This window comes from Condylostylus longicornis, unplaced genomic scaffold (assembly GCF_029603195.1).
Source record: "Condylostylus longicornis isolate FDR11 unplaced genomic scaffold, ASM2960319v2 ptg000013l, whole genome shotgun sequence".
Taxonomy (NCBI): Eukaryota; Metazoa; Arthropoda; class Insecta; order Diptera; family Dolichopodidae; genus Condylostylus; species Condylostylus longicornis.
In genome coordinates this window covers 7,405,520-7,430,099 of record NW_026577982.1, presented here as the reverse complement: position 1 = coordinate 7,430,099, position 24,580 = coordinate 7,405,520, and the positions used below count along the sequence as shown (strand labels likewise).

The window sequence follows — 24,580 nt, the reverse complement described above, 5'->3', positions numbered from 1 at the left end:
CCCTGATTTAGTTCGAAAAAAGATTTTGGTTAATGAAAATATGAGACGCCGCATTCGGTAAACGAAAATTTTCTAAACGTTCACAATAAATAGAAATTTTAAAGATTTCAGAAAACCATTCTTCGATTTTCACCATAGTACCATTTTTCGATTTTAATTTGGAATAACAAAATTCTAAAACTAAATAATAAAAAAGCAAGAAGGGTCTGTCTCGAAGAAAACAGTACAAAATACAAAATATTTTTTTCCAATTTTCTGAATTAAAATAGAAGTAAGTGCAACGAATCAAAAATTACAGTGCCACATATTATCCACTCTCCCCTATACTTCGTATGTAGAAAATGTACGTGTTTTTAAATTTTTTTTTTTCATCTCAGGAATTTTCAATTTCTTTTTTGTTTGCCATTGGTATTATTATTGTACAATATGTATGTGAATTGAATATGCAAACCAAATTTCAATTAAATTTTGAGATTTTATCATGAAATTTTGAATTTATAAATTTCTAAACTTCTAAGAGTACACAGTATATGTTGTAGCAGAAAATCATCTACGTATATAAATTTTTTCAATACAAGCTGCGTGAATGAAAGATGTAGGAATAATAATATAAAAATCTATAATGTATATAGGTAAATTTCTGATTCAATCACCTATTCTAACTTATTATGCATTGTATTTCAAAATTAAAATTAAAATTAATAAATTAAAATTAATTAAATATTCTAACATTATATAAATATATGCAGTATGTACGTAATTTATTTAACAATATAATATATATATGGAATTCTAAAATCTATTTAATAAATTTTCAATTATTTTACATAATATTTTATAGAATAATTTTATTAATTTTTTTAATAATTTAAGTATGTGTATATGTAATTAATATTGAATGAATAAATATCATAAATATATATCATTTAAATATATATTCTATAATATACTATCACCCTGTCAATATGATATTGTTGAATCTGTACATAAACGTTGGCATTGTAAACGGCTTATTTCGAGGTCAGTCTCTTGAGTTCCACCTCCTCCAATACTGATTTTTCTTTTTGGCGAGCGAAATCTCTTGAAACACCGAAATAAATTAAGAAATGCTTTCCGAAAACCGCGATTCATAAAACAATATGTTATTGGATTACAACATGATGATGAATATGCTAATAATTGAAAAAATGATATACCAGCATAACCAATTGATGAATATATTAGATCAGGACTAAATAATGCAATTGTATTTATAACATATAATGGTGTCCAACATAAAAAAAATTCTAATACTACCATAAATAACATTTTTATCACACGTTTTTTATTTTGTAAACTCTTTTCGATGTTTGTCCTGGAAAATATAAAATATAAGATTAAAATTATGATAACATTTTTTAGAATTTGAATTTTTAATTGAACAAACAAAAATAATGTTAACCCTCTAAAGACTGCATTAACTAATTTGGAAAATAATTGATCTGAAATGAAGTTGAAAGGGGCATTAGGGTACTTGGGTATCCCAAAATCGACTCTTTGAATTTAAACGGAATTTAACTGAGATGAAACTGAGGATTTGTAGGGTAGCTCAAATTATCCTTTCAGCAATAAATTCAATTATTATAAAACGTAACCTATTTGATAAAATCAATTTTTTATTAAAATTATTTCAGGAAATTGCAGTGATTCTTTCGGCGTCAAATTTCAAATCTTGATGTACCCATTAGAATATTAAACGGCTCTCGCTCGTAGGTCATATCTAAACTAAATTTTTTGTCCTATTTATTTAGAATTTTAACTAAAATTCTAGTATGAATTCCTTACTTGACCTTGGCAAGATCTATAATTCAAATACTTTAATAATTCAGCATATATTTTTTTTATAATAATTTTCTAGTAGAATTTTAAAAATGGTTTCTAGTATTAAAAATAAAAATATTGAATTAAATTATGTAATTATTCTTTTTAAATCCATTCAAGTAGAAATTTAAGAAATTTTTAAATAACATGAGCCTGAAAAATTCTATGAATATAAATTTTTGAAAAGAAACCAATCCTGAAGCAATTCATCTTATATAATTTTGTATGTGATTCACAAAAGCAAATCTCCTTACCTTAATAAATAAATAAAAAATACTGAAATGGGTCAAAGACATAAATTCAAAAAGAAAATTTACGTTTAAAGTATGGGTTTAGGTAACCTTCAATAAAATTTTAAGGTCCAATTTATTTTTTTACTTTTATTTTTACATTGAATTTCGCAGTCTTCAAATAATTTTCATGTTTTTAAATTTCCTTATCTACTTCAAACAAAAATTCAAATAACGTAAATGATTTTTATGAAGCACACATCCTTTAATATTGAAATGAAATTTAGGATACACGAGGAGATGAGAATATTTTTCGCCTGAAATTTAATATTTGAAGAAATACTAAGTAAAATAAGTCATTTGGCTATTTAAATCTTTTCTATGATTTTTTCAATATAAATTTTATTAATAATTCCATTCGAATGAGGCCAAAGTATAGTGCAAATTTTATTTTGTACTAACTCACCTCCTTAAACCATGTTTGCGTCTCGTTGAATATGAAAATTCTTTGATTATCATTGGATTTTGCATAAAACTATTGTTGCCATTAAATTGATGTAAATTTCCAACTAAATTTAAATTATCCTTCGATGCTGTACGATATGAAACAAAACTTCGATTACTTGGTGAACCATTTTTATTTATGAAAACTTCCATTAAATTGTCCGCTGAACATATGTAAATGAAATAATTGAAAATATAACACTTATAAATAATTAAATAAAATATTATTATACAATTAGAATAATATGGAAAAATTGCATAGAGAGTTTTATTAAAATTGTTCAAAGAATTTTGTTCAGTTGAAGGAACTTGCATAAATAATGCAAGAGATGCCAACTGTACAGCAAATAGGAATTTATATGCTCCCTTCGGATATAAATTCAAGACTTATATCAATAATTCATATTTTTATGATTTAATCAGTTTCTCTGCAATAACAAATTACATCCCGCTGCAACTGATACTATGGCAAATATAAAAATCAAAGTTTAATCTTTAAAATTACATGTTAATAGATATGTTATTTTGATAGTTATTCAACAGCTCTTTTAAGTACGCTTCCAATATAATTGATAGAAAATTATGGTTATTAGCTTTGCTCTATCCATGCTTTTCATATTAGTAAGTAGTAGTATTTATATGACTCCTACACTGTAAAAGATAGAAACCCGCAATTTTGTACAAAAAAGAAGATGCAGAAGAGATACCGGAAAATTTTTCTCTAAAAAAATTTTTACCTAATTCCCCGCCACTAAAAGTTATAAATATTGCAATTCTTAAAGATCGCATTTTTGTCAGCTAATGCGATTGAAGCCGCTAAGAATTTTGACATTCCATAAAGGCAGAAATATCATAATTTTTTTCTTCTACCATGAAATGGCAAAGGAATATTATTGGTTATTTAGACTAACTTGCTAAATCGACAAATTCGACCTAAAAGTATGCAATAAGTGATCGCCTTAATAAAATATAATTCTCACTTTCAGAAATTCAATTTTACTCATAAATTATTTTTAAAACTTTAAATACTATTGTCCAAGAACCAGAACCACGTCACAACCACTAAAATAGTTAAAGTTTTTAAAAAAAAATCTTTTACCGTAAGTTTTCTCTAACATTATGTGAAAATATTTTTTGCCACAACCAATGTTCACTTTTGAATAATTAATTTTTTTTTTAAATATTTTAAAAAATTTCGAATAAACTATTGGAATTATTCATAAAGTTTAGAAAATATTTAAAAACAAAATTTTCTATTTTCCATTTAACATGACTCCATTTTTCACATTTTTGCATAATTAACATGTATTAGGGATGTGGTTGTGCGTAAATTTCTAATAAAATATAAAATTAAATATTTTATATGAAAAATTCTTACTCGATTGTGTTCCTTTCGGTGCTTTTTCAGCTCTCATACCATGCCATAATGTCCTTGATATTAAAGAGTATGTTAATGTTAATACTAAAACTGGTATTATTAATAATATTATGTCCAAATAAATATTAAAAATTTTCTCATATGGTTGTTTCCATGATGTTGGCCATTCTTCACGGCATTTATGGCCACCTAATAGAAAAATAACAAAAAAAAATATCTTTTTATTAAGGTTTTTATTAAAAAGTTTTTATTTTTTAAAAATTTATTCAAAATGGTGGAAATTTTTTGAAAATATTTGTCATAAACTCCAAGTTTATTTTTAATAATTTTTAATTTATTAAAAAATAGTTTTGAAATATTTAAGAAAAAAATAAAAGTTTTTCATTTAAAATAATCATACAAAATTAAAAAACCGGCTTAAAATTTAATATTCCAGCCCCCTTCTACCCATTACTTAAAAATTATGACTGTTTATTTTCATAATTCACGAGAAAACATTTTAAGCAAATTGCTATTTGGAAACTTATAGTTTTTTAGAGTAATATAAAAAATATTTGGTAATTGTGTGGATTGCGGTATAAAGCTCTGTAGCTCGGTTGGAAAGTAGAAAGCGGTACGTCACTGGTTCGAGTCCAGTTCTAAGAGATAATTTTTTTAATTTTCCTGCCTTTAACTCGTTTCTTTGATTACGTTATCCATCTGTTCTGCAGTTGTATGAAAAAATTTAGATAATCTTGGCAAAGGTAACTATCACAAAATCGTGGTTGGACTGAAAGTAATGGTTATCTGCAATGAGTTTTCTTTTCTAAATTTGACATAATTTTCATCAATTAACGAACAAACTGTGAATGTTCATAATTTTAACGATTTTCAAATATTTATATCCTTCCCTTCTCGAATTATCAACTCACAAAATTAGGCATCTAAATTTTTTTAAATTATAAGCTTTACCGAGCTCCTGGAAACACAAACGGTCAATATCTTCATATCAGAAAATATTATTATAATTTTAACTAACAGAATTTACTAATTCCATTCAATTCCATAATCAATGCATGTTTAAATTTGTTTTCCGCCTAGATGTATGCAATAAGAAAAAAAAAAGGTTTAACATATTCAATGCAAATGTCCTATTTTAAAAACCATTGGAATTAGCCCCAATTTATTATTCGAAGAATACTCCTATAGTATTCAGAGTACACCAAATATAATAAACTTTTGTCCGCACAAAAAAATTCGAAAATAGTTTAGAAATCTCATAAAAATGTAAAAATAACTTTTATTTGAAACGTATAGAAAACTTTTAAAGGGTACAAGCAGAAAATTTTTTAAATTATTTTTTTTTTCTCTTTATCCTTTTTATTCAAAACACACAATTTCCATATTATTATTGAAACCCTTTCGAAATTATTTTAAAAATTTATGTATAAAAAGTAAATTAAGCTTTGAAAATTATTCGAAAATAACTAACTTTTGTACACACAATGGTCGGAAGTAGGTGTTTTGAACACTATAAAATAGATAGAGGAAAAAAAATAAAGCCCATCCTATATTTATAATTAAAAGACATAAAAATAAAAAGACTGTGTGTGCAATTAAAATTTTTATTTTTTTACAATAGATGCATAACTAGGACAATATAATAGTAGGTATAGGAAAAACGGATCCCTTTTTCAAATAAAAAATAATTCTGCAATGAATGTGAAATTTATTTGCTGTTAAGGAGTTGTTTTTTTCATCAGGATTATTTTACAATTCAATATCCTTTTTTTTATTGATTTTATTTTTATTAATTGAATAACAACTAATAATAAAACATTTTCTTTTAGTATCGTTCTACTCAAAATGAATTTATAAATTGTCCGGAGAGCTTTTATTTAGTAAATTAAATAGGTGCACTCCCATATATCCTTATTAACGGTTAATAATGTTATTCTATTCTATAAATATTTCATTAATTTTTATGATTTATTGCCATTTTGTTTTCCTGTACTTTTATTTTATATTTTCTAACTAAGTACTTTGTAAATTAATGCTTTTACAGTTATTTTTGTTTCTATAGTTACTATGAATAAATAAGATAACAAATTTTTTATGTTTATTGACTGACCCATATAAGAAATTTTATGAAAAAATCCTGAATAAATTTTGATACCGCCGTGAAGAGATTTTTCTAATAAAATTTAAACAAGTAAAAACGTTTATGTCGGTATAAACCGACTGAATAATATACTGCACTTTGACAATCTGAAATATTTTGATTGCTAAATGGAATTACTGGAACCTGTCAAACCACTCGATAGAAACTTCACGAATATTATGTCTAAACTATAAGTGGCACATGACGGCCGAGTTTCATGAATCTAACTTTATTATTTTTCCAAATATTTAAAAATAACTTTCGGAGTTGTACGGCAGCTACCCGAACCAATGCAGCCATTTCATTAAAATATATTTAGAATATATGTGAAGTGTAATTGGACACATCTTTGCAAAATTTGAAATTAATATCTATATTACTTTTTGAAATATTAAAAAAAAACCTCTTTGAGTCATATGGTAGCTACCCGAACCCGTTGTCCGAATTGGTCCAATTACAATAGTAGCCGTCGTTGGCACAAAAGAAGCAACTTGGTGTCGATTGCTTTATTCGTTTCTGAGTTATCATACGATCGGACGGACGAACGGACATGTCTAAATTGACGCAGAGTTTTAGGCTGAGCAAGAATATATTATATATATGTCCATACCGAAGACGCCTCCTTCGAGTTGTTGCAAACTCCATACCAAAGTGAATATACCCTTCACGAAGTGCAGAGTATAATAAAGTACAGAATTGATGAAATTAAGAAAATTGCCTCATAAAACTTTAGAACAGATGAATAACGAAGGGAAGAGTCTAGGAAAATTTGATTTTTCCTTTACCCTTTTACCCCTCAAACCCCTTTACCATAACTCAACTCAAAAATACAAAGAAATTATCGGCAAATTTGTTTTTCACAACGCTTTCTAAAGTAATCATAATGATTAGATGTATTGGTCTTATGTCATTCCTATTTGATTGTCGTTGAACACACAGCTTTTATAGATAATCTTTGAAAATCTTTATATTTCCATTTTTTTAAAAATAACAAGGATAGTAAGAGATAAAACATTATTAAGTCCTAAATTTTTAGTCAAATCAAAGCAAATACTTAGATAATTGGTTTTCGGAGAAATAAAGAACAATCAAATTATTTGGACCATTGGATATAGCTGGTTACATAATCATACATGAGAAATAATACTGCAGAAGTAAAACGAAAAGAGGGTTATTTTAATAAATTTAATTTTATACGAAAATATTGCATTAAAATGAAAAAAAACGCGAAAATGGTTTGAAACTTAACTAAAATTTTGAAATTGAACTTCCTAGCTTGCAATATATTAACAGATATTTCAAACACTACTTGTGGAGTTCAAATTCATTTCAACACGTAATTTAAAAATATTATAAACATTATCGAAATTCTATTTCATTTTTACGATGAAAAATTTTCTTGCAACTGTTATACAAGCAGTTATAATAATTAATAATATAATAATCGTGAATTAAATCTCACATTTGTATGCATTTATTCATTTTTCAACTCATAAATATTATGTAAATGAAATGCATTTAAAAATATGATAAATCCTCACAATACCTTAAATGTATATATTCCATTTGAAACACAAATATCCTTGTATAAAACAAAAACATTTTATTTTAAATAAATAATTTCCTATATTATAAAAAAAATTATGATAAAATGGAAAAAAACATATTAAATTTTTAGTATACCATTTAAGTACGTAATAAAAAATATTCTCTCACCGCCCCCCTCCCTTTTTTTTAAAAGAGCGGAGAGTAAAATATAAAAATTTCAAATATTTTTCTCTTAATGCATTGCATCATTCCCTAACAGGAAACAAATACGAACATGAATAAAGTTGTTAATAATGGAATAAATGAAGAGCGCATTTCTCACACGTTCGTTCCAATTTAGATAAAAATGTTTATGGCTCATATGCCAAACATATTTTGCATTCATTTTTTTCTCTCCCCCTCTCTCTCCCTTTTATATTAGTGTTTTTGTTATAATTTTTAATTGTACAAGTATTTTCAAGAGCTATTTGCGTGTATTTCGTATTATTTTCAAGTGTTTTATTTGTAAATAAAAAAAATTTGTAATAAGAATGAAATTCTTTCTTAGAGGAATTTAAATTTTCACTTCAATCGCAGTCGTATAGACTAGAGTTTTATTAAATATATAAAAATTTCATATTATCATTTATGCGTTTTAATATGAAAGATCGTATGAAGAAAAAAGTAGAATATTTGCAGTAATGCAAATTATTTGTAAGAAACTCCAAATATGAGGAAAGAAAAATCATAAACAAAATAAAAAATACAGCATTTGGAATGAGTATCAGAGCCTCAGAAGATCGATTTCCAAAAACATTTTAGAGCTCATAAGGACGCTTTTCATAAATATTAAGGCATTTTTTTTCTATCATCTCCAAAATATGATCTCCAAAAATGTGTCCGAACCGAAAAGACAGGGCCAGAAAAGAGCCAATGTCAGTATTTTTTACTTCTCATCTCTCCCTTCGCCTTTGATTTTATTCTCTAGCTTATTAGGAATCATCGATATTAATTTTTTATGTGTCACATACAATTAGGCATAAAAGTATGAAGAAAATGGGAGGCAAAGCTATGAATTAAACTACTTCTTATTTCAACATCGAAAATTTAACAAATGTGTTACATTTTGCGTAACTGTTGTGATAAGAGTTTAAAGGAACGGATTAGTGAATAAAAAGTCTCATTGTTGAGATTTATGCGTATGACGTTAAGCAAAGAATAGAATAACAATTTATTAATTATTTTTTAAGTTTAACGATGGTTTTAAACATGCCGAATATTTAACATTTTATCAATAAGCTCTTGCATATTAAAATTAAATTTTTTATTAAAAACCCACTTAAACTGGAATATATATATATAATATTAAAATATTCGTATATTTACAGAGATTTTTAATAACGCTTGCATGTATAACAGCAATATTATTAAGCTATATAACAAATAAATTTGGATCAAACCGATGGTTTGTAAAGTAGCACTTTTCCCTTGAAAAATTTACAATACTTTTTCCGAAAAACAATCCACTAGCGAGCTATTTAAATTATGTAATTTCAGTCAAAAGCCAAAATATTTCAAACAATTGCATATATTTGGGATGAACAAAAAAAAAAAATTAAAAAACAGTTAACATTACGGTCAAGTTTTACAGTTGAGTTAATTTCATTTTCATTTTTAATGAAATTTGAACAGGCTGGCATAGTTTAGGAAGTAAAGCGACCCAAATTTAAATTTTACTAATTATAAGTGTCGAAAAGCTATTTAAAATTGAGGCTTTTACAATTTTCCACGAAAATGAATTCTCTCCGCCTTAAGGCCTTTTCCTTTTTTTTCGTAATGTTTGTTTATGCTGTATCACGGTAGAAAAAACTAGTAGCTACTTTTGTAGTCAATGAGATAAGTGGCATTTTTAGGAATTTGAGGAACTATAACCTTTAGATAGGGGGAGATAACTTAAAATCTTCTACAGAAATAAATTTCTATAGTAGAGATCCATTTATGTATAAAATATCGCAGCTTTCTATCTCAAAGGGTATAAAAGTTTTGTAAACTGACACACAGACAGACGAACAAGGTGAAATTAATAAGTACTTTTTTCCAATTTTTATGAAATTACTAAAAATACTTAAATATTAAAATGAATATTGCAAAAAAATGAAAATGCGACAAACATGCACTTAAGAGGTTAAGCATAATATGATTTTGCACTTGTTTACACACGCATGTATTAAACAATATTCATTTATGCATATACGAACTCTTAAATGAAATTCAGTTAAAAAATCCCTTTTGGAAATAAAAAGTTTTCACTGAAGGCGTATATAAATTAAAAATACGTAAGAAGATGTTTTAAATACATTTTGAAAAATACACAGGTGTTTTTCACGCAATCAACGTTAAAAAAATATTAAAGATTTTTTTTTTAATTTTTAATGCCAGAAACTATAAATGGCATGCCTCATATTATTTTTCTTGCTGCTTCTTTGACATTTAACAAGTATTATTTCAATTTCACATTAGCATTAAAATATTTATAAGATTATCATTAAACTGTCGCGTTTTTTAAGTAGAAACGCGTACTATGAAATTTTACATAGGCTTTTGAAAACAACCAATAAAATTGTACATGGGTAGAAGAAGAATTTTCAAAATGAAGTGGTTTCCGTTTATGTAATGTTAATTAAAAATAATGTTGATTTAGTTTTAATTATTTGCATAGTCACTTGCTGCCCTCTTGAAAGCAATAAGACTAAAAATAAAAGAAAGTTTTCCTTGTACCCTCGCGTAACCTCAGAACTAAAATTGTTAAAAATAAAAATTCTTCACTTCTCAATAGCAAAATTGCTCATAAACAACACAATATGCTCAAGATTAAAAACTTGAGGTTATTTTTCTTGTAAACATTTTACCCACAACACCCAAGCCAACCCCATCATATTACCATGAAAATACGTAATAATATTCCACACAAATGGAATTAAAATTTATTGTTTTTGAAAACAATAAAATAAATTACTCACATCCATTCCTTATAGCATTATATTCCGAAAATAAAGCATTTTATTCCGAAAATACGAACGAGTATGAATAGTTTTTTCTATATGCTCTTAATAATTTTAATACGAAATAAATCATCTTCTCTTTATATCCTTTTTAAAATTATGTGCTTAACATAAACACTGATACCACCGACTTTAGTATTTTCAAGAAACACATTTATTTCACTCATTTGATTTAACTTATTGTTATGTAAACGAGTAAGAAAGAGGAAGGAATCTAAGAGTATAAGGCCCATTCAATTCAAAACCAATAATAATCGAAACAACCCACGTTTTGTGCAAGTTCGAGCATAATTGTTAAGAAGTGATTTTGTGTGCCAGAAGTGGTCATTATTGTAAAGCTGACGACTGGTCATCATTGTTGTGTCAAATAGTACACTAATCCGAAAATTAAAAAATTTGACACTTATCTAATTACTACAAATGAATTTCAAGAGCAATCTTAAATGTCATAGACCAACTAAATGAGTCGAAAATTTCTTTCTCACAGGTCTATAACATTCAAGGAATATAAATGAAATCTTTAAAGCTTTTTTGACCCTTATTTTATGTTGATACGATTTTTCATTAATTTGATCCAATTCAATCTAAAAAGGATTATATGTAGTTGTTTTCCTTTTCCTCGAAAATTTTTTATTTTTCTTATTTGAAAGGATAAATACAAAGCATTTAAAATGAGGACAAGCATTATTTATTAGTGTTTCTTTAATTTGTTTTCCCTTGATTGTGAATAATAGCCCAATTGAATATTTTGATTATCTTTTATTTCAAGAGAAGATTTTCATTTTCATTAATATTTCATTGGAAGAGTTGAAATAGTTATTTTTTTCCCCTTGAATATATGAAAAGATTTTTGAAAAATTTTAAGAGTGTTTACGATTTATAGTTGATGAGAAAAAATTACATAAGTGGAATTATAAATTGAATTACCTACATAATTAACATCATTAATGATCTTATTGCTATAACGGAAATTTATGGATTTATTTAAGAACAGCCTTGTATAGACGACTGTAGTGTGAAAAAACTCAAAGTGTATGATATCCTATTTTTAGTCCAGAAATCAATATATATTTTGATATGAATCCCATTCAAATTTTCAATATTGAAACACTGTCCAAGTTCAAGTCTTGCAATTCAAGATGCAAGTTTTTTAAACATTTAACACCAAATGGACTTCAAAGTTTAAAAACCTATGTGTCTCTATCTGAACTAGAATTAGTTAGAGATAAGTTTTTATAATTATTGCAAAGTTTTGATAATGTCTAGTCAAGAAGTTTTAATAGCATTATCTTATTTTTTATCCATATCCCTAGCAACTCTGAAGAAAATGAAAGGAAAATTTTCGCATATTGGCATCACTTTGTAGCCTCCCAACGAAGATTCGGTTCACCGTCAAACGTATTCCAAGCTTTTTGCGTTAGAAAAATGACTACCACAAAATAAGCCGCGGAAGCCGTTTGCGTCTGAGCATACCAGGATAGACCATCATCTAAGGTTATCTCCAAATATTTAACCTCTACAGAATACGCAACGTGCTCCTCAAACAGAGCACGACCTCTTTCTTCTACGTCTGGTGAAAGCAAATATAGTATAATTCATAACTCCGCTTTCGCGACATATTTCGACAACTTTGTTTTCCTTTTTTTTTTGATTCCCTTTTTGGTTTTCCGTTTATTCTCTTTTTTTTCCTTAAAAATTATGACATAAATTGCTTTTAATAGGCCTAAAATACATTTGTCTTATGTTTTTCTTATAGTTATTTACTTATGCACAACCCATAATGCATATGGGTTACGTAAAATCTACAATATTTTCTGGAAACATTTCTAAATTTTAAACTCATGTTTAACCGGAGGTATTATAGTCACATGCACACATTATAAATTTATTAAAATCAATTTATAAAATAAAATCTAATTGCTTTTAATGATTTTTCGAAAATGTTTCAAGAGAAATTTAATTTTAGAATTATTATGATGGCCTTGCATAGAACAACACATTGCAAAAAAATGTGTTTTCTATATTATGTTTGGAAAAAAAAAACGTGAAAATTTTATTTCTTTTCTAAAGAATAGAAGAAAATTAAAATTATTAGAACGACATGAAAAATACTTTTTTGCAATCTTCACCAACAGAAATTAATTATGTCAGAATTTTATGCCATGTGTACAGTTAAACATAACGATTATCAACCCAAACTAAGTTTCATTAACGTGTTCCTTATGGTTTGCTCTACAGGGATGCTTATCATTTCTTCTTATTCAATCTTGATTTTCAATAATAATATTTTAATTATTTTTTCTTATTTATTCTAATGCAACCTACACAATATTCTGAAATTTTTCAAATGTTCATTACGAGATTTGAAAATTAATACTTTATTCGATTGAAAGCTCAATATATTTTAAAAATATTTATTGAAATATATTGAATTTCTGGTTATTAAAGAATTTTAATCACAACAAAAGTGTTAGATAATTTCGATATTAACCAAGAATTATATTTTGTCTAATACCGTAAATCCAATTTCGATTATTCCTTAGAGGCTTTTCTTATACAAATTTCCTACAATATATTCATTAATTTCTATTGAACTTGACCAACACGTCGCTAAAATATTTGGCATTTGAAATTCATATTCATTGACCTATTAAAGATTTCAATCGAATTTCCTGCTTTTATTGTGTCACATGAGAATAATGGGTCAAAATGCTTCACAAATGAAGATAAATTTTAAATTAAATTTTACATAATTTTTAATTCTATGACAAATAAAATTAGAAAAACACATCCTTTCTTATTTTCAGCATAAATAAAATACAAAAAAAAATATTGAATGGCGTTAATGAAAATTTTGTTATCATCAAAATTATGATGGCAAAAAATCTACCCTTTTAACTCCCTTATATTTAAAAAGCAAAACAAAGAAAATTGTACTCTTATACTTCCAAAAAATTTTTCAATTTCCAAATATTTCATTATTAATTAATTTTGAATTGATTTAAATTTGAATTCAATAATTTCGGAAACATTAATTGCACTTTGCATTTAATGCATATTCACTTACACTTGAAATAATTCAATGACTGAAAAATGAAGAATCTTTAATGTGGTCAATACAAATAACTACTGACCGCATTGCCTATTTTCTCAATAAATTTTGTATTTTCTAATGAACCTTTCAATGCTTTTAGTAATTCATTTATGTTTTTAGAAAAATTATTCAGTTTCAATATATTATTAGCCGAAGTTGTTTCCGACTAGAACACATCAAATTTCAAATAATTTCTTCAATTATTTTCTTAGATAGGGAAAAAATGTTAAATTGATAGGTTTCTCTTTTCCAGTTGCTTAGGCCGTTATGTAGATCAATTCGCAACATTTCTAAAATAAGTTTAAAGTTAAAATTTCATAAAAACCGGTTCAGCCGACAATTAAACGTAAAGATTCCAGGATGATAGACCAACAGCTTGTTGAAAATACGGCATTATCATTCAACATTAGCCTCTTTATTTGCAATGTGGCCAATAATTGATTCTCAGAAAGCATTTTTCTAAATAGCAATTTTTAACTTCTATGTCATAGAACCAAAACAACATGAATTTTTTTTTGAAAATTGTTTCCAATATTCCTTCTGAAATCTTATTGTAAACGGTTTAAAGCTTTAAACGCGGACGTGACTTATATTTTCCTGAGTGATTTTTCTGGGAGAACTCTTTTTAAAAATTTATTCAAACAAACAGATTTGATTACAACAGCTACTGAGACTGTACAATATCATTTAAAAATTTTCAAGTATTCAAGTTCACTGTGTATCCATGGTTGGTGGGTATAATAATGGGATATGTAAACAATAATGGATAATTTTCTGTTTACATCTGAATTCAAAATACAAAATGAGATTATCAAAATTTTAAGTATTCGCATTATCTTGGAATATTATATTTGAATTTTGTATTTGCATCCAAAATATTGAAAATTTCATACTATGTAAATGGAAATTTTTCGATTTTTAAATTAAATTTTTCTAATAATAAAAGAATATTAATCACAGATTTTTCCTAATAATAAAGAAGAGAAGAAGTAAACCAAAATAAAATTTCGGAAAAATTTACTTCATTAGATTTTCATATTGAGATTTGAGACTAGTGCATAAAATATAACTTTGTTAATGAAAATTTTAAAAATTGAATACGAGTACCTCTCAAATCTTAATTAAAAATCAAATTATAAGAAATAAATTTTTTTTTTCTGTAATTGCAATTTGTTTATTGCATAATTTATTAAGATTATTATTGGATTTGAATCTCAAATTTATTTTAGAAAAATATTACTGAAAAAATCTCATTTCGAATAAAGTATCTTTTACTTAATTCGAATTTCATATAGGAGTTTTCTTTAATTTGTGTTTCTAAATATTTTACTATAAAGAAAGTAATTTTCAATTCATAAGAACACCATAATACGAGTATGAGAATAACAAGTGAGTTTCATACACAAACCTAAGATATTCCTGCTGTACAGGGTTTGTAACTATGATAATGTTTAATAATTTAAGAATGCAGTGCTTGTGTGAGGATATAGATAACTATTTAAATCGGATTTTAATTATGTCTTAGAATCGCCGTCAATCCATTTAAACTTGTTCCAACAGCTTCGAAAATAAGTGTTCTAAATAAACGAAAAGAATTTTCTGAAAATAAAATTTTACATGACACTTGAGAGCCTAATATGATATTGTTAGAACTCAAAAACGTGGGATGTTGCTAGGGTGGTCTTCACTTCTTAGGCTGAGAGAAGTTCTCACAGCTGCCCAAAGGATCTTAGACCTATCAGTTTAACGTCTTTTCTATTAAAGATATTGGAAAAGTCTGAAATTTTCAATATCAAATGTGAAGCTTTAAAGTTATCTTTCATGTGAGTCATGCACCACCATTAAATTGTTTTGTCGACATTAATTAAAAGTAAATGTCACTCCGGTGCAATTTCAAACTTAACTTACTAGGAAAACAACTTTTTAAATTCTCAAATTTTTTCTTAAAGTCACAAATCTATCTGTTGTCACAAAAAATATTTATTAATTCTTCTATTTTTAGTACTTAACCACCTTTTTTTTATTATTCATTAAAATTAAATAGAAAAAAATTTGCATAATCTGATTTAATTTTTTTTTTCTAGTCTACTCATGTCAATTTTCACATATAATTGAATAGCAACAATTATTAATGATTCCAAAAAAAAACAAAAAACAACTTTTATTCCAACTTTTATACAGAAAATTTCAATTACCATTACTCCACTTTTGAAATATAACATTTGTTAATGATAAATATTGTTGTATAACACAATGATACACAAAATACTTAATCTTTAAGAAAAAAAAAAATTGGAAAAGAAAAAACATTTTTTCAATTCCAGTACAAGAACAAATTTAAGATTTAGTATGCCTTAAATATTTTCTACTGTTATTGAAGTCTACTCTCTTTATACCCGAAAAAAAAAAATTCTACTCCTACCAATCTTAAATATTTAAATATAAAGAAGTTTTTATACAAAAGTATGCCGCAACAAAAAGTTTAACGGCTTAAATAATTTAAACATTAATATTACCGTTATTCTAAATTACACACAACTTCTTCTTACCGATTGCATTATGCACAATAAGTCAGGTTTAGTGATGGCACCATATTTCACATTTGAGTTTTCGACAGAAAAGCACTTCTTTATTACAGGGAAGCGTAAACAAACTATTTTTAAATATATGTCGGAATATTGGTATGTCGGAATGTTGGTCTGCATGTAGACGAGTGCATTAGACCTTAATTTTCGGTCAACCATTTCTAGAATAGCGTAAATTATATCAAATTTCCAGAAAAGCAAAAATCTAGTATATTAGATAATCTAGTGCTGGATAAACTTGTTCAAAACATTATTTCTTTCATATTTCCCCTGAATATATGCAATTTTTCAAAAAATTCTAAATAAACTTATTTCAGAATAATTTTATTTCTTCAATGCTGCCCCTGAACATATGCAATTTTTCAAAAAATTCTAAATAAACTTATTTCAGAATAATTTTATTTCTTCAATATTGCCCCTGAACATATGCAATTTTTTTCAAAATTATTTACTTAAACCCAAACCTAGAGATTATTTACCTAAAGACCAATTTTAATTCTAACGATTATACAACGTTGGTTCAAGAATACTTTAAATGAATATTACATCTCGGTTAATGTGTTTCTAAAATAACTAAATTTAAATTGTCCTTGCGTTCTTTCAAAATTTTACAAACTCTGACTTATAATTTTTTCGTTTTTCAGATATTTGACCCCCTAAAATGAAGTTCCGGCAATTCCATTGCATATAACAAACATTTTAATGTTTATTCTAATATTTAAATTTCTAAAAATAATTTGCTACATTTCTCAACATGCTTATGGTTTTTAGTAAACATCCTTAAATAAATATATTTTATCATTGATGTTATTGTAACTTGAATTTAATATTGCATTGTAGGCTAGAAAATCCTTTTGTAAAAATATCGTAAAATATTATAAAAAGAAAAATTAAATTTCATAGGGAGTACAACGTTATACACCTTAAATATTAAACAAAACATATTTTATGTTTTAAATCCCATTGTAAATTTACGAAGTAAAATAATCCTTGTTCATTTTCTATATGTATACATCCTTGCATATATACATACAATTGTATGCTAACAACAATTTATGTGTTCATGTAAGAAAATAATTTAATGAAAGAGAGAAAATAGGAACTTCTTTTTTTTATTTTTGTATAAAACGAAAAAAACTCATTGAAAAAATAACATTTTCTTTGTAGAATTTCCAAATAATTTTGAATATTACAAAATTTACAACAATTCATTTGAAAACACCTTTGTTCCATCATTTATAAATGGGAACCTTACCTACGATATAATGAAATTTTCTAGGAAAACAAAAAAACATGAAGAATTATTTTAATAGCTTTCTAAAGTATCGTAAATCTTAAATTATTTTATTTATAGTATTCAAAATATTGCACAGTTTTCTCATTTAAAAATAAAAAATTCCGAAAAGGATTTTTGAAAATTTAAACCCCTTTTCCACAATTCAATTAGCAAGTACATAATTTTAAAGATTAAGATCTTATAAAAATTTAAATCGAAAATACATTATTCAAATTTAGCTTGTAAGCAAAAATTAAAAAAAAAATTCATTATTATTGTTGGAAAATTACAAATTCTTGAAAATCTCTTTTATCACGCATTAATGAATGATAGAATCAATGGAGAGTCGTACGAAACCATGATCAACAAAATTTTGATTGAAAATATGAATGCCTTGCAAACAATCCGGGAAAGGCGTGGTTCCAATACGATTAATGGTATTTGCGTTTTGTTAGGCGGCTTTGATTGGAATTTAGCAATAATTTTTTTGACCAACCAATAAACCAACCAAGCTGAGTGGTACTTACGCAATAAACATGCAATTACTACTATTAAGCAATTCAAATCTATTTCGTTCTAAGTGCCTCCTTATATTTTTGACATTTTAGAATATAAAGTAAGAATGATTAATCACAATTTTAAGAAACTGACAATTACCTCCATAAATTCTTTCATTCATAAATGGAAATTAAATTGAATTTTATAACTTTCCAAGTCTTAAATTGATAAGTTTGACAGCTTTATCAGAATTAATTATAAGAACCTTAACATCAATTTTCTAAAATTTAATAGAATATTTTCTAATAAACTTTATTTTACTAACAGAATTTACGAACACAAGAAAAAAAGAAATTTTATTGCACAATATAAAAAAAACGAGTACTTAAGATAAATTAATTTTTTTCAAGTTATTTATCTTCCACTACATTAATACAATATAGATCACTAAAACAACATTTTCCACCATATTTTCAATTTTAAATGTGAATAAATACAACTCCTATCTCTCACATACATAAAGATAATAATAAATGAACCACTTACCTTTTGCAGTTGGTATCAATTTACTTAAATAAGCGATTGGTGATAATAAAAATAAACTTCCAATCCATATTAATGCAATAAGTTTATATGCATGCTTTAATGTTTGCCATGTCCTTGAACGTAAAGGATGACATATTGCATAGTAACGTTCACATGATATTGCAACTAAAGTCCAAGCTGATACAGAAACCGAACATGCTGCAATTTACATGAAATATACCAAAAAAAAAAAATTGAGTATGTAAGTATAAGTAGGTATGTATAATAAATATTAAAATATAATAAAATAAAATAAAATTAAATAGGAAATTTTTAAATTGCAAAAATTGAAAAAAAATTGCTAGTCCTAAGAGCAAATTACAGGGAGGTATTGTGCTGGTACTAAATTTCACATGTCGAATTTTCACTGAACGATGTATTTTTGCATTTTCTATTTGACCTAAGTGTACTGGAAATCGAATGCATAACCCACTTTCAAACCAAGTACCTGCATTTTACTGCGGCTCAAATTTCACTCTTTCGAAAATATCACCCACAGATAATCAACTGATTTCCTTGAAATAAAATATTTCAGTTCCGATATTTAAAAAAAAATCAATTAATAATTTTTTGAGGGCAAATATCTGGGTTCGGAAACCGAAAAATCGTTCCCGACAATTCTAATTTTTGCACCATATTTATGAAACAAGTTAACGAAATTTCCTGAAAATATAGAATTTGAGCTCCGTATGGCAAATGACACTAACTGGCGACCTTTTTTAGGAAATTAAATATTATAAACTAAATTGAATCCGTACTAAGAATAGACTAACTAGAGTTGAAACTATAGTTGAGTCTATATTAGGAGTCACTAGTATAGACTCAACTAGGCATTATTCACTTTTTCCTAGGCATGATTCTACTAGATTCCTTAAAATTTCAGAGAATTGCTCAATGGAAATTTTCATAATTTTGCGCAACACTTTCGCCCCACCAAAAAATATACGATTTGTTATTGTACTGCTCCCATCCAATTTTTTTCTCCGTTTTATGATGCCCATTAGTTATTTTTTATAATATTCAACACAAAATACAAACAAAACTGCACCAGAATATTTGCTAAATGAGTATTGCTAATGCGACAATATATATGACATAATGCTTTACATAAAAGCAAAGCTTCATTATGGTTACCATAAAATTCTCATAATATTAACCACACACACAAAAAAAAAAACAGAGAGAACGCAATAATGCATGTATATGACATTTATATAAATTGGTTTAATTTAAAATAAAATAAAAAAAAAACTGAAAACCAAAAACGTCTGGAGCATATTTGTTAAAAGGATGACAGTCATTTTTAATTTAATTTTCAGAAAAAATGAAGAAAATTTGTAATGAAGAAAATTCGCTCTATGTAGCTATTTACTTGAGAATGAAATATTGATCAATAAATTATGGTATCATCGTATCAAGTCTTCCACTCCATACAAAACTGAAGGGATAAAATATTATTCCCGAAAAGAGACGAAATAATTCACAATCATATTACTCGTAAGTTTTCTGTTGCATATTTTTATCTTAATTAATTCTTAAGAATAACCAAACTATACATAAATTAGTACTTCATAAAATTAACATTAACGAACCGCGGTCAAATGTAATAATCAACGTAATTTGAATAAATTATTTTGAAATTTTAAAATATTCTTAACCCTTTAACTACCCATCCAAAACTGGTAGAGAATTCATTGCCGAAATCAAAATTAAATTTTTATTTAAATATGAAATAGCTCCCAAATCACACCGAGCCCAAATAGCATCGACTGTAATTGACAATATAGCGAAAGGGTTTATTGGTGTCTTTAAAATCAAAATTTGCTTTAGTTTTTTAATTTTTCGAGAAAATTTTAAATTGATTTTCCTCTGAAATTCAATTATCTTAAACTGGAATGCTCGTAAACGTCGGTGATCATAGCATCATATCTATCTTAACCCTATATTATATGACAATACAAAACTGCCTTAATCTTCCTAACACAAATACGGAATATTATTCAATATTTCAACTCATATTCCAATCTATAACTTAGCAATAATTCAAGTTTACAAGAAGCTTTTCAGTTAACAAATATCCATGAATTTATTAACCTATGGTTCTAGTTTGAAAAATTATTCATCATCTGTTTTCCTTTGTACTCAGTAATTCAACTTCAAGGTATGCTTAATGCCGAAATACACTTTGTAAACTTTTAAGAATTTTTAATGAATTCGTTAAAAAAAAACATCACTTTTTCAACTCAAGAGTCTTGTGATTTTCAGATTAAAAGTTTAAAAACTTAACTATGTTAAAAAATATAACAGACTGCAAGTCTTTACTAACACTACAGTAAACTTTTTTTAACTTAAGAAACTTTTTCTCATGAAAGTGCTGTTGTATGCCACTGCATAAATATTATTGTCTCATCTTTAGTTTAATAGTTGATAATCTTCCAACTGAATACGAAAATTTTGGAATTCATAAAAGTTTATCTTAGATTAAGTCTTCTCATCATAATATTTTACTTTTAAATTTCTTATAAAAAAAAATTAACGTTCTTTTTAGAAAATATTTTCAAAATTTTTATTTTTGCATAATTTTTAATATTGTTCTCTTATAAACACACATATATACAAAGCAAAATGTTCATCAGAATAATAATGTATCATTAAAATGCACATACATTAAGTCAAAATATAGTAAAATTCCGACAGAACTACTCTACATATCTCATGTATAGTTGTTGCACGTTTATTCATAAAAATTGCACTTTTTAGGTTGAAAAATGTGAACATATGACAAAGAACATCCTTGTTGATTCGAATAACTTCATCATTCAATGGTATATATAAAAATAATGGTACAATAAATTGTGCCAAAATTATTAAGAGAACATTATTCTATTACTTATTTTTTTAAATTTTCATAAATATTTTGAAGAAAATAAATTTAAAGAAAATTGTTATTCCTATTCTATAGAATTTAAAATATGAAATTAAATGAATATTTTTATTATGCAATATTAGGTACATGGTCGCATTATTCTGCGATGACAACCACCCTATGTCTGCCATATAAATTTATCCCTTAAATTTGAATCTCGCAAGAACTTAGCTAAAATTAATAACGTACTTATGTGTGTCATGATCCCGCCATTAAGAGAATTTATAATTTTAGTTCAATTTTAACTCTGAACATTAACTGATTACCCAAAATTTAAATCGCTACAATTTACACAATTATCTAAAATTAAACGATCTGATATGGTTATTACCTAAGACAAAAACCAAGCCAACTTTAACAAATAAATGTAAAATGAAATTACTTAAGTGACTCATCTAAAAAACAGCATTAAGATCAGTAAAAACTGCAGAAACACATTGAGTACTAATTGGAGTTCAAAAAATCCGATTCTATTATAAAATATGTTGCCGTCAGGACACCCATGATTTAATTCAATACATAACCAGAATAATAATTCAATTGGTTTAAGTCTATAATAAAATATTACCAAATTTTGGAATTAACTAAATGAATGGACGAAAACTCTGAAAAATCATATATAAATTATACAAAATCTAGGGAAATTCAATGAGCTAAATGGAAAAGAACTAACAATTTGTTATTCATTGCACTGGCAACATTGGATAGCTTTAAAATCAAATGCTATTAAAATCAATTTGCACAATTTTATTATTGATTTCATATTTTTCTTAAAATTTCTATATAGCGAATTCATTCGTATGCTATACTAGAACATTATTAGAAATAAAGAGTGCACTGGCAGGTTAATATAAAACATAGTTCATTCATACATTATAACAGGAAGGTTTTGAAAATGATTTATGCAAAAGTTTTCTGTCAAAATTTAAAAACAAGATTTTGAAAATGTTAAACGAATGTAAAGTGAACACAGGTAACCATTATAAATTTATAAAACATTTAATAAAAGTAAAAAAAAAACTTTAAATTGAGAAATAGCTAAGAATAGCAAAGAAGAATCAAGGATATTTTGAAATTGCGAAAAAAAATGAGAGTAGTTCTAGGAAAATTCGTTAATTTACAAACAAAAAAACAAAAACCCCTTTGATATCTAAATCTAAAAATATTTTTTTCATAGAAAAGTCAAAATTTAGAGAAAATCTGACAAGTGATATTATTAAAATGTAAATTTTTTTGACAATTATCCTTTAGCTCTAAAATGATAAGATTATTTTTTTATGTAAAATGTAAAATAAGGTTTTTCTATAAAATGATTTTTATTTTGTTGTTTTTGTTTTTTTCTAATAATATTTTCGAAATGATGCTAGTTTCTATTCTAAGTGATTTTTTATTCAAAAGAAATGTAGTAATTTTGACAGCAAAAAGATTTTACGTTTAGAAATAAATCTCTACTGAATAAACAAAATGGTAGCTTTAAATCTGTTGAATCAATTCTTCGTTCCACGTGAAACAGATAAACCTACCTATACACTGACAAAAATATAAAAGAAAATTTAGTTAACATTGTAGTTACATGATCTAAATTCAATTAACATGCTTTTTCTCTAACGTAACATTTTACTCTATAATAAGAAAATGTTTAAATAATTTAACATCTGTAATATATCTGCTTACATCTGCTTGTAAAGATCCCAACCGGGACTATTATGGTCATTAGGAGAATAGGTTAACCGCGATACGGTAGAAGGTTATCAGTATGTACATGCATACCAAAGTTTTATTTACATTATTCTTGTAATGTCATTAATATGCCCTTTTATTGCATACTTTTAGGCGAACGGAAATCAAGAGAAACATTCAAGAGAAAATTGCGGTAATTTATAGGATAAACAAAATTTATTACTCAATATTCTGTTAAGAAATCTAAAATTCAGTCAATGTCGCTCTTCTGTCTTATAAAAATGTGATGAAGCTTACAAAAGTTTCAAAAACAAAAGAGCTGCCGAAAATTCAAAATTAACTAGCAAATTGTATATTTCTTGAGCATGTCCAAAGCAATCAAGCTCTCTAACATAACACGAAAATGATAATAAGTTTTGGAGGCAAATATAGAAAGAAAAACAATATTGAATTAGAAGATAAAGATTTTTGAATTAATGCTAATATTTGCACTTTATTCGAAAAGTAAGTTCTTTTTAAACGGATTAAAATTTTCAACTAAAGTTGATCAGTAGGACAGATAGTTTTATCAAATGCTGTCGCACCCCTTACTAGCTTGAAATGGAAGAGAAATAAGCCAGAAAATCATTCTAGCCTTATAATTTTTCCTGTCCAATTTTGTGTCTCGTCGGCATTTAAAATAAAAAATTTATAATATAAAATATATAAAAAAAAATTTTAATTAATAAACTTACCTTGTAAATATGGTAAAACTTTACACATAAATCTACCAAATATAAAATCACGTAATAATGCACCAACTAATGTAGGTGGCATACATAAAACTCCCAATAATATATCAGAAATAGCTAAATTTAATAAAAATAAATTTGTAATTGTTCTCATACGACGATTTTGAACTAATGTTAAAATAACTAATAAATTTCCAACAATTGCCAACATAAATATTATCGCATATAATGATATTTGTAAATTTCCCATACCGGTTGTACTACCGGTTGTACTACTTCCACTATTACTTCCACCACTTCCACTTGTTGTTGTTGTTGTACTACCACCGGTAATTGTATTTTCAGCATTATTAATAATATTTGCGATATTATCATTTCGTATACTTTTTTCAATTGTTGATATTGTATAATTTGTAATATTATTAATATTAATTGTATCATTAATATTAATACCAATATATGAACCAAAATTAATATTAAGATCATAATTATTAATTGGTATAA

General features: G+C 26.0%; 1 protein-coding gene across 1 annotated transcript; it reads right to left on the bottom strand.

The window, feature by feature from the left end:
• Positions 1-773: 773 nt before the first annotated feature.
• On the bottom strand, positions 774-24,572 carry LOC129605689 (cholecystokinin receptor type A-like; the record flags this gene model as incomplete). Its single annotated transcript, XM_055515594.1, has 5 exons — positions 774-1,354; positions 2,557-2,758; positions 3,973-4,161; positions 18,701-18,898; positions 24,080-24,572. Coding segments are annotated over 5 exons (1,476 nt in total), but the record flags the coding sequence as incomplete, so codon positions are not given.
• Positions 24,573-24,580: the final 8 nt, after the last annotated feature.